The sequence below is a fragment of the Pinus tabuliformis genome, chromosome 5_1 (assembly GCF_031772625.1).
Source record: "Pinus tabuliformis cultivar Carrire ecotype Pingquan chromosome 5_1, CPIR1, whole genome shotgun sequence".
NCBI lineage: Eukaryota > Viridiplantae > Streptophyta > Pinopsida > Pinales > Pinaceae > Pinus > Pinus tabuliformis.
Genome location: NC_142305.1, coordinates 507407990 through 507420948, shown reverse-complemented (window position 1 = coordinate 507420948; position 12959 = coordinate 507407990). Strand labels below are relative to the sequence as shown.

At 37.6% G+C, this 12959-nt stretch overlaps 1 protein-coding gene across 1 annotated transcript; it reads right to left on the bottom strand.

Annotated features, from left to right (window-relative positions):
* Positions 1-6177: 6177 nt before the first annotated feature.
* On the bottom strand, positions 6178-6654 carry LOC149165710 (uncharacterized). Its single transcript, XM_089429914.1, has one exon. It carries the CDS (start codon positions 6652-6654, stop codon positions 6178-6180), a length of 477 nt encoding a protein of 158 aa, XP_089286040.1.
* Positions 6655-12959: the final 6305 nt, after the last annotated feature.

The window sequence follows — 12959 nt, the reverse complement described above, 5'->3', positions numbered from 1 at the left end:
AAGCTTGGAGGTGAGGTCATGCCATAGTAACTCTTTGTCTCATGGTTACCCTGGAAAGCTAGTGAAATTGGGTAAATGTGGGGTGGGGGTGTTGCAAGGTAGTACCAGAGCATAGTTCAAATAGTTGGACTTAGTGGGCTAGATGTATGTTGTTATGCATGCATTTTCATGGGTACGGTTTTCACGCAGGAGTTCATTGTATGAAGTTAGTGTTATCATTCATGATGTTGATATATTGATATGATTATGTATATACATGTTTCCTACTAATCTGGATTGATTTTGCAGATGAGAAAGCCTCCCCTAAACTTCACTGCGGTATTTTGATTATGTTTTTATTTGGTTATCTGACATGGTATGTTTGGAGGAAGAAGAAGAGGATCAAATATGACTAACAGAATTGTGGATTGCAGTTCACATGACTCTCCTTATATATCATATGAGCAGCACAGAGATGAGTACTCTCCTGACATAACAGATACCTTGAGAAGTATAAAGGAAAAAATCAGATGTTCCAAGGTGGATAATTGCATAATCATTTAGTTAAGGAAAGACTTGCAAGGGCTCATGTAAAGCAAGAAAAATTAAATGCAGTTATCCTTCAGAGTTTGTCAAATTTTGAGAGATAGGGGTAACCACAAATCAATTATGGATATGAGGAAATGGTTAATGGGGGATATGGTTGTAGGTCTCATGGAGGGCACAGGTCAAACAAGGATGACACAGTGAGAAATGGTAGGTTCTTGGATACATGTGATACGAGAGGTAGTGGTTATGGATTCTATTCTAGTGCTAGTATAGAGAGGTATCAGAGTCATCATCACTCTCATCCTTACAAGAGGAGTGGGAAGGTATATTTTCCAGATAAGTCCAATAAATACAGGCCTCCTAAATTCGATGGAGAGTTGAAGAAACTGGAAGATGAAGAGGCATGGTTTCTTGATATGTAGATGTTCTTTGAGCTACATGATTATACTGAGAACATGAAGGCCAAGATAGCTATTTTCAGCCTTAAAGGGAAAGCATACATCTAGTGGGAATATGTAAAGCATGTGAGAGGCATCATAATAAAGGAGTTGTGTTGGCATGAGTTTAAAATACTCTTTAGGAATATGTACTTGTCAGAGAGATATTATAATTGTAAGGCCAAGGAGTTCTATGAGGTGAAGATGGGATCTATGATAGATAAGGAGTACACAACTAAGTTCCTAGAGTTATTAAGGTATGTGCCTTACCTCAAGGATGAGAAGACAAAATTTCAAAGGTTCATTAGTGGAATACCATTAGCATTTAAGGACCAGATTGAGCATGATGAGCCTCGGTTGCTAAAGGAAGTTATTGGAAAGTTGAAGCACTATTATGATCAATCAAAGTGTAAGTACGAGTATATGCAGGCTTAGAAAGGGAATGATAAGACTAAAGGAAAGTGGCCACCGAAGAAGGAAATACCTCAGGATGTAGATGAGAAGGAAAATGTTTCTCCTTAGAAGAAGTTTAATGCAGAAGAGAAGGGACATGGACCTTAGCCTATAGAGCAACAAAATAAGGGTAGTGGAAAAGAACTATTGCAATGTTGGATATGTGGCAAATATCATCGCAAGAAGGATTGTCTATTGTGTCAGCATGATAGACCTCAAATTTACAATGATCATGAGGCATAAACAATTAGGGATGTGGGCATGCGAATTCCTTGGATATATGAAACATTTGATAATAAGTAGGTGGATCACCACACATCAATTATTGAGATGGAACTTATGCTATGCAATCGAATTATTTCCATGTTTATTGACCCTAGATCTAATTATAGTTATGTTAATCCCAACCTAGTGGATAAGTGTGGTTTGAGTATAGAAGTTCATGCAGAGTCTTGGTTGGTGTAGTTTGTTACAGGTACTAAGAAAAGAGTTCATCATTGGGTAAGAGCTTATGTGTTTGAGCTGAATGGTATGTCTACATCAACACATCTAAATGTGCTTCCACTGGGATCATACATGATGCTTCTGGGTATGGATTGGTTGTACATTCATAGGAATAAGGTGGATTGCTATGAGAAGGCTATCAAGTGATTGGATGATGATGGAGAGAAGATAATATTGCAGGGTAAGAAGAAACCTACATTAGTAATAATGGTTACAACTATACAAGCAAAGAATAATTGCAGGAAAGTGTATATTATTTGTAGTGCATGTTTCCAGTGATGAAGGTAAGGATGTTGAGGATTGTTATCACCTAAAAAATGATCACATAGCCATTTCTTACCAAGTGGATCGAAATACACCATGTAGGATTAATTTTACAATGGTAAAAACCACTTTCACCATAGGAAATAATTTAGTAAACCATTTTTATAAATTATTTCTCATTAGAATCCAAAAATCCCCATGAGAATAATTAAATAAATCATTATTTATTGACTATTCTCTAGAAATAATTATTAAATCATTATTTGATAATGATTTCTTATCACTTTTTACTTAATCACATTGGAATAATTAAATAAACCATTATTTATTTGTTTTCCCTTATTTATCCCCTATTTTCCTTATGAGATAATTATTAAACCATTATTTAATAATTATTTCAGATAAAAATCAGACTTGAATTGAAATAGAAGGAGTTGCAGCTCACAGGTGAGTACTGCACCTGGAGACTACACTCAAACAAAGAGAAATCTCTCCGTACACTCTACCTTCATCAAATGAGCAATTACATCATTAAGTACATTACTAGAGATTAGGAAGTTGCAACCAAACTCTTAAACTCTAGGAACAAATCCTAAATTAAGGAGATACGTTACAACTTGTGTAACCATTTCTCCATTAATACAAAATAATATTAATTATTTTCAACTCCCCCCCTTAATGGAGAAAGGGTTATCCTAAACTCCTAGCATCCCTCTAAACAATTCAAACTTTACAAGCCCAAGAGGCTTAGTAAAAATATCAGCCATGTTATCACAAGTTTTACAATATTCAACACATATCTCTTTTGACTATTGTTTCTCTCGAACAAAATGAACCTGAGTATCGATATGCTTGGTATTTTTATGAAAGACTGGATTGTATGCAATCTTGATGGTACTCTGGTTGTCAATTTTGATAATAGTTGATTCTTTCTGCTCTTCTCTTGCATCGTTGAGAAGTCTTCTCAACTAGATAGCTTCACATGTGGCTGCACACAATGCTTGGTACTCAGCTTCACATGAAGATAGAGCTACAGTGTGCTGCTTTTTGCTGCTCCATGCTATGACCCCAAATCCAATGCTAAATGTGTAACCTGTGATAGATCTTCGATCATCCAAGTTACCTACCCAATCGGAATTTGAAAAACCTGCTAGAATAACTTGGATGATCGAGTTGTTTTGACATGAACTGGATCAACACGCTAACAAAATATGCCAAATCTGGTCTAGTTGTAGTCAGATATATCAAACTGCCAACTAGCTGTCTGTACATGGTAGCATCCACCTCTTTAGTACCGTCCTCACTGCTCAACTTTAAGTTCTACTGTAATGGTGTTGCTGCTGATCTGCATTGCTCCATTTTGAACCTTTCCAACAAGCTTGTGGCATACTTCCCTTGAGTAAGAAAAGTTTGTCCAAAGTCTTTCCATACCTCCAATCCCAAGCAATAATGAAGGTTTCCGAGATCTTTCATCTCAAACACTTGTGACATCTGCTATTTGATTTCTTTGATCAGATTGTTAGCATTCCCTGTTATGATCATATCATCTACATACAAAGAAATCAAAATAATTTGCCTCTGTTTATTAAACTTGGTATACAGATTTGGATCATTCAAGCTCCTATGAAAGCCATGTTGTACAAAAAATGAGTCAATTTTCTCATACCACGACCTGGGTGCCTGTTTTAAACCATAAAGTGCCTTTTTCAATTTACACACAAGATGTTCCTGCCCCTTTTTCACAAAACCTTCAGGCTGTACTAAATAAATTTCTTCCTTCAAGTCACCATTCAGAAATGTAGACTTAACATCTAGCTGGTGTAGCTGCCATTTGTGTTTTGTTGCTAAGGAAATTAGCATTCTAATGGTGTTTAATTTGGCTACAGGAGCAAAGGTGTCATCAAAATCTATTCCCTCATTCTGTGAGTAACCCTTTCCTACCAGTCTAGCTTTCTCTATACTCCCATCTGCATTTATTTTTGGTTTATACAACCATTTGCACCCTATGGGGGTTTTACCTTCAGGCAATTCAACTAGATCCCAAGTATGGTTTCTGTTTATTGATTCTATTTCCTCATACATTGCAGCCCTCCATGCATCAGATTTACTTGCTTCCTCATAATTTGCAGGTTCTACAATGTTTAAAATCTTTGACATTAATGCATAGTCTTTCAATTTAGAAGGTAATCGAGTCTTCCTACCTGATATCCTTGGTAGGGCTCTTACCTCAAATCTGTCTATTTCAGCCTTTTCTGGGCTTGCATCATCATTGATTACATTGTCTGTTACTTCTTCTTCTTGTTTCTCCTCCTGCTCTTCATCTTCCTCACTGTTTTCTTCCAATAGCAATGGAATGTGCCAATCACTGTTAGAGTCATTATTTCCTTCTTCAACCTGTTCATGAAATATGACATCTCTGCTTGTAAAAACCTTGTGAGTCACAAGATTAAATAACTTATATGCCTTGAACTCAGTGCCATATCCAACAAATATACATTTCAGGGCTTTAGGATCTAACTTCTTCCTATCTGCCTTAGGTACATGAGCATAAGCTTTTGACCCAAATATTCTTAAGTGACTTACTACTTGTTTGAATCAAAACAATGCTTCAAAAGGGGTTTTGAAGCCTAGACATCTAGTAGGACTCCTATTCTTTAAATACACAACAGTGTTAATAGCTTCTGCCCAAAGACCATTTGATAGACCCTTACCTTGAAGCATGCTCCTTGCGCACTCCACAAGAGTTCTATTCTTCCATTCTTCCACTCCATTCTACTGTGGAGTGTGGGGCACTGTAAATTGTTGCACAATCCCATGATGCTTGCAGAAATCCATGAACTCTCCCAACCTGTATTCTCCCCCTTGATCTGAGCGGAGAATTTTTATCCTTTTTCTTGTCTGGTTTTCTACCATGGATTTAAACTCTTTAAAATACTGAAAGGCTTGAGTCTTTTTACTCAAAAAGTATATCCATGAAAATCTAGTGAAATCATCTGTAAATAAGAGAAAGTAATATGCTCCTCCTAATGACCTGGTTTGCATAGGTCCATAGATGTCTGTATGAACCAGTTCTAAAATGTCTCTTTCCTTTCTATTAACATGCAAAGGGAACTCTTCTCTATGCATTTTCCCTAATGCACATCCATCACAATCCAGCCTAACATTATGAAAAACAGGGAGTCCATCAACCATACCTTTTCTCTGAAGTAGGATGAGGTCTTGCAGATTAAGATTGCCGAATCTCTGATGTCAGAGATCCTCGGTTGTCGATCCAGCTACAACCATTGCTTGCTATGGCATACTCTTCACATCTAGTCTGTATAGGCTCCCAACGTGCACTCCTTTTGCAACTGTTTCCATCTGGCTATCCTTAATGACACAGTTAGTCTTAAAGAATTGAACTTGCATGTCCTGATCAGTAATCATTGAGACAGAGACCAAATTGTTCTTAATTCCTGGAACATACAATACATTTTTGAGGTGGAATGTCACCATATCCTTTGATCTCATGTCCACTATCATCTCCTAAATAGATTTTCGACCCACAAGAAGTTTCTTCAAGAAATTCAAACCAATCCTTCTTATCAGACATATGTGAGGATGCGCCCGAGTCAACATACCCTATGTCGTCCTCATCTCCCTTTGAAGCTGAAAGGGCACAATCGACTATAAATAGTCGAAGTTCATGGCTATGATCCTCTTCTTTCTTAACAAAGTAACCCTTATGTTTTCTCTGTTTGTTTCTTCCTTCGTCTTCCTGCCTCTTATAACAATCTTTAATCTGATGTCCAGGTTTTCCACAGTAAAAACATTTTTTGCTGGGAAAAATATTAGTAGACATACCTTTAAATGGTCTCTTCTGAAATGTGTTGACTCCTTTCTGCTGTTGTTGCTACAGTTGCTGATGCTGCTTCCCTCTACACTGTCTCCTTTTCACCATCAGAGCAAGGTCATTGCTCTGTGATTTCAAATTTTGTCATTGCTCTTCTTCCTATATCAGAATCCCTGTTAGCTCTTCAAATGAAGGGGCTTTCTCCCTTGCTGACAGCCCTGTGATAAACATCTGGTATTCATTAGTCATTCCGTTCAACGTGATCGTGACCAGATCTAAATCGGAAACTTTCTCTCCGATATCTCCCAATCTGTCCTTCAGGTCTTTGACTCTAGCAATGAATCCAACAGCGGACTCATTCTCCTCCATATTCAATGCAAATAGCTTGCCTTTGAGTGACAATACACGGTTTGTATTTTGCGTCTGGTATAGGTTTTTGATCGTCGTCCAAATGTCAGTGGCCGTTTTACAGTCTCTAATATGTGGGATAACATTGTCCTGGATGGACATATTCAATATGACCTTTTCTTTTGTCTCCCTTTTATCCCAATCTTGTTCTTGTGCGGCTGATCCTGGTCTCAGCTCATTTCCTATAATGATCGACCACGCATTTTCACTTTCAAGTAAAGTCTGCATCTTGAATTTCTAGTTGGAAAAATTCAATCCATCGAGTTTGCGAGACTTGTGGAGGTATGATTCTATATTGTTATTCATATTGGATTGATAAATTTTCTGATCCTCTGATGAATAAGTCTATCCAACTGTACACTTTCAGGACACACTAAAAAAAAATCACCACATACCAGATCCGAACCTCTATTTTGCTGAGAAAAAAAAAATTGTATCTTCAATGAGCCACCACCGGGCAAGTCCGATCTGCTGCCTCCAAACAGATCCGGAACTCCAATGCACCACCACCGAGGAAATCTGATTTTCTGCCACCGAGTAGATCAGGAACTCCAATGTGCCACCACCAGGCAACTTCGATCTGCTACCATCGAACAGATTTGAAATTTCAAAGTGCCACCACCAGGAAAGGCCGATTTGCAAAAAAAAAAATTGCAGATTTTCCAAAGAGAAAAAGGCTGGCGCTTCTCGACGGCGAAATGCCCACGCCGAAAACAAAATCAATGTGTGTCACGGAATTGGCATGATTAAGGCTTGATTTTCCATGCCAAAAGCACTTTCTGGCACGCGGGCGCGACTATCTCTCTCAAAACTGCGCCAAATAGTGCGACTATTCCTTAATAAATCGCGCCAACCCTTCGTTCTGGTAAAAAATGGCGCGACTGTTCGCGATGAAACCACGCCAACCCTTTCTTCCACTCAGAGATGATCAGTCATCTGAGACCTGTGCTTTAGGTGTTACTGCAGTCCACCTGATTCTACGAATGCTTCTATATACTCCACCGCCACTATAGTTATGTAATCAATGATACATCCTAAAAAAAAAGATTAAGGTTGTCCCTACTCTGTGCTCTGATACCAAGATAAAAATTAGACTTGAATTGAAATAGAAGGAGTTGCAACTCACAGGTGAGTACTGCACCTGGAGACTACACTCAAACAAAGAGAACTCTCTCTGTACACTCTACCTTTATCAAATGAGCAATTACATCATTAAGTACATAACTAGAGATCAGGAAGTTGTAACCAAACTCCTACACTCTAGGAAATCCTAAATTAAGGAGATATGTTACAACTTGTGTAACCATTTGTCCATTAATACAAAATAGTATTAATTATTTTCAACTGTTTCTTTCTTAATTCTCAAAAAGTGATTAATAAATCATTTTTATTGTTAATTACTTCAACCACTTTTTAAATAAATATATTTGACAATTTTGAATATATTTTCCCTCTAAAAAAATATAATAAAGTATTCACAACAATTAGATTTTGATTTTGTCAATAATATTTTTTTATTTTCTAATTCCTAATTTGGCTCAATACTTGGTTATAAGTAGAGGGTTTTCAATTCATTCCTCACCATGACCATTTTCATCATCAACATTATTGCCTCATAGCATTAGAGCTCCCACTTGAGTTTAGACACCCTTTTTGTTTTCTGCTCATTGCAAATTGAGAGAGAGAAGCATGTTGTTGAAGCACAAGGACAAGAAAGGACCCATCCCACGAAAGGGGAATTGCAGACAGATTATATAATTTCTTCTCACCAGGTGTGTTCATCATTAAAATTATCATTTTTTCAAGTCCTCTATTGGGTTATTACACTTTTCTATTGTTATATGTTTCTATTTGCATGATCTATTTTGTTGCATTGTTTTCTCTCATATTTTATTGCAGATTTGAAGCATAAAAGTGACCATATTTTGTTACTAGGGTTATAAGTCACCTATAACTTAAGTAAAGGATTTTGGTACACTTCTCCAAAAACTTTACACTAAAAAATGGTGACTTCAATAGGTCTTTAGCTACATATTCATTAACAAATGGCGACTCCACTAGTGTAATGATTTAGAACCTTGGTGACTTTTGTTTCAACTATTTTTAGTGTTTCTTCAAAAAAATTATTCCTCTCAAATTTTGTTTTTAGATCTCTTCTGTTTTCTGGAAAATCCTCTATTTTTGTTGGGGATTTTCATCTTTCTATAGGTCACAGATACCAGCCAAGTAGAAGACAACACAATCTAAAGCAGATATTCTGAGGGGAAGAAGTAGGAACATAACACACTTTTTGGTCCTTTTTCATCGCCCGCAATGCACTTTTTAGCCTAAAATTTGTGCCCAAGTGAAATTTCCATGTTAGTTTCTGTGTTCTTCAATATTTTTTATTTTTTTTTAATTTAATTTAATTTATTTAATTTTTTTATTTTTTCCATTTTTTTCCAAGATTGTTTCCTGTGTGCCGAGAAGGGTTTTCATTCTTTCTAGAGTCACCTCTAGGCCTATATCCACTTACAAGTTTCTCATTGAGGAAGGAAAAACCACCCTATGGTTTAGAGTACACCTCCATCATTTAGGAAGATAATTTTTGAGTTGAGGAGTCTAGTGTGCAACATTTTTAGCCATTGTTTTCTAGTGTTTTGTCCATTGTTTTGCAGTCAACTTAGATAGGTTTTTACAACCCCTTTAGAATATTGTGTTTCCTTTCTTTTGTAGCTTTTTTCCAGTCTTTATTCCAACATTTTCATCTCAATTGTTTGTTGATTTTATGCACCATTTTTAGAAAGTTTTTTCCTTTAGATCCCAGTCCCTTATAAATTAGATCTTTTGGCCATTTTGTGTGTCTTTGAGTTGTTTATTTTCCCTCAATTTACTTGTTTCTTGATTGCCTTCTTGGATGGGGGATTGTGTGCTTTAGTTTTATGTTCATTTTACTGTTCTTTTTCAATACTATTTACTGTTTATGCACTTTATTTACAACAACATTGTCATCATCAAAACATACTTAATTAACTCATCTACTTGACACATTTTTCACACACACACACCCTAAGTGAACATGATCTTGGTTATCACCATTAAGCCAAGACTTGAAACACTCCAATTTAATAATAACTTAACTCACATAGATTAAGCCCACTTGAGCACCAAGGCCAAAACAATCTTTGCAGTTAAGTGTAGGATTAGTGGGATAGGCTTCAAATAACACCCACTGATTGCTTAATTTGAGACATACAAAGTTGGCATTTTATGGAGCTTAAAATCCTTTACCATTCGATTGTCCATATCCATAGCATGTAAGAAACACAATGAAAATAGGGTTAGGCTAGGTCTCAGTGCAAGTGGTTCTCTATGAGGCTTCCCAACTCGTGGTGGGGAATCTCATACTATGGCTGATCACCAAGACTTGAGTAACCCTGTGGGATGAAGGTAACCTTAGTGGAAAATATTAGGAGAACACCCTATAGGACTAGTTGTGGGAAAAGTAGTTTGTTCTCTACCCCACCTTTCTCTAGACATCCCTATGTGCAGGGATTAGATTTCATCAGGTAAGAAGTCTCTTAGAAGGCCATCTAAAATAGTATAACTAGGACTTGTTTCAGGATTTAAATCACCTTTAGGCTAGAGGTAATTTTTTCTTTGATAGGAAGTGTTTTATTGAATTGGAGTAGTAATTCATTATAGTTAGTTTACACTAGGCACCACTGCACTAGGTGTTTGCTTGTTGTTCGTTAGTAGAATTTTCTCCTATTGTCACCCTTTAGCCTGTTGAGTCATCTTTTTTCTTAACACCATTTCTCCCCCCTAGGCATTTTTTGAGGATACTTCATGGACTTCACCCTTAGCTTCCTTTAGGAAATGATATTACTTCTATTCAATGAGTTAGAACCCAACCTCCTAGTCATCCATTGCATCCGCATACTGAATTTATTTCTTCGATTCTTCAAGTTCTTCATTTTATTCTACATCTTCCCAACCCTGCACAACTACCATGTCGAGAACTAATGTGGGTGGTGGAAAAAAATGTGGTAACCAAGGTCCTAACCAAGGTAACCATACCAGCGGAACCTTTGCAGGTATGGGCACTAATCATCCATTACTTCTCTATATGTCTAGCCTAAGCCTTGTGGATTTCAGCCAACTTATCAATTATCCCCTTCTCCATGACCATAGTTGGCCTCCCATGCCCACCAAAATCCCCTCAGACATTCCTAAGTTTGAAGGTAATCCTCGAGAAGACCCCACCAATCATGTTCACTCTTTTCACATGTGATGTTCATCAAATTCCATTACTGAAGACTCCATTTATCTCCATCTCTTCCAATGCACCCTAACTGGAGCTTCTACCAAATGGTATGCGGAAAAAACACATGTCTTTCATTCTACCTTTGGAACTCTCTCCAAAGTTTTCCTTTTATATTTCTAGTTACCCTTTCGATACAACAAAGGTACCAAACTATTGACACAGAAGGAGGAGCATGTGTAGAGCCCTTTATTTTGAAGGTTGTGTACATATGGATTGGTTTTTAAGAACTCTTTTGGACACCATGGGTAAATATGTTTCCTCTCACTTCCATCAAACTGAGGAAGAAGCTCTCTAGATAGCCTTAAAATATGATCTAATATATGACCAGTCAGGTTATGTTTATACTGTCCTCCATGATATTCCTTGGCCTAGTGTTGTTAATACACTAGGGGAATATCATGTCAATGATGGTATCACTGTATCTATTTCCCTCCCTCAACCATTACCATATCCTCAACCTGCCATGAGTTATAGTCAACCCTAGGAGCAGACTAATTCCACTTACACCTATCCCCCTCTCGATCCTTCACGTGTCAACTCTTACCAATGTAGAAGCACATCATATGCATTTCACCATCTACATCAGTCGATGCCAAGACCAATAGTTGCTCAACTTGGTTATCAAAATGTTGACATGACTCCTTATTATCCTTATGCACCGCCTAACACTCCAGCCCCACCAGGACAAGCACCTCCACCTCCTCTGCCACAACAACAACCACCTCCACAAAATCAAGTGTATGCTTATCAGAGTACTACAAATCCCCCTAACCCCAAGAGAAGGAACAATGGGAAGGGTAACTAGAATCAACAACCTCAAAGTAACCAATTCAATCAAGGTCAACAACTTAATTCCCCTAAGGGTGACCATCCTAATCCCACAACCCAGCAACATGGCGAACATCCCAAGCAAAACAAGGCTCTTAGAACCAATAAACCTTGTGCTTATTGCAGAGTTTTTTTCCATTATACTCATGAATGTCCCCTTTACCTCAGATGCATCACACATGGGAAGCTTAAGCAACTTCCTCTAGAGTACCTCAGCACATTGATCCACCTCCTCTCCATCCTTCTTCATTACAACCAACAATTCTTACCAATCCATTCCCTCATCAATGATATGTGGCTACCCAACTTTCCCAAAATTCTACACCTTATCAACCTTCACAAACTGGAAATGTGAATTACAAATTCTCATGATGGATCCCGAAGAAATCAACCTCCAAACTCGGTCGCGCCAATATGACAATCCTATTGATAAGTTAGTGACTAATTCCTAACCTAAAAGTTCCACTAAGCCCCTATCATCACCAAATGGTACCTTACAAATCCTTCAATATAAGGTAAAGGTTCACCCTAATATCATTGAAGGTCCATTACATCAAAATGATGCTTCTTCTAAATGTGCCCATACTTATAGTATAGAATATGACTTGGCGCAATATCTTGCTACCATGTCAATGGTCGAAGTCCTCCAGACGTGCCCATTCCAAAGGAAAGATACACTATCTGATTTAGGTGCTTTGGATCCCTCTTATGATAATTTTATTGTATTTTATGTTGATAAAGTGGAACATCCCCCCCTTCCATCATTCATTGCCTTTCAGATATCGTTATCGATAAAAATGCCACTGTCCATTGGTGTACAATAGATGAAGGCACCTACACCTGTGTGATGGTCGCTACTGTCTCGAAGAGACTTGGCTCCCCTAACTTATCACAATCCACCATCACTCTTTGTGCATAAGATGATCACCCCTTATCGACTCTTAGCCTCTATGAGAATTAACCTATCAATGTTGCTGGCAAGATGGTCGTGATCAACATCAAAGTCATAAATGCCCCATTATATTATAACCTCTTACTGGGTCATAGTTACACTTGTGCCATGCCATTTATTGAATCTTCTCTCTTTTGCAAGATGTGATTTCCCCATAATGGAAAGATCGTTAATGTCGATCAACTTACTTACTATGACCCTTAGTCATAGACATCTCTTCATAATACCATCTCATCGATGGCAGGAAGTAATCCTAGTGCTATTTTTACTAATATTTCCCCAGGAATCTATAAATATTCGATGTTGCTTGAGGCTTATTATGGACCTCTTCCTACCCCTTTTGAGCCTAGATATTTGAGTGTTTGCATGCTTCAAGTGTTACGGGAAGTAGGAAAGTAGGTTGGTATGTCTTCCCAGCAGCCAGCTCCTTCACAATCCCTTGCTCAA

What these genes read in the sequence shown, in the direction of transcription:
- LOC149165710 (XM_089429914.1), bottom strand. Translation starts at nt 6,654, where the DNA reads ATGCAGACTTTACTTGAAAGTGAAAATGCGTGGTCGATCATTATAGGA.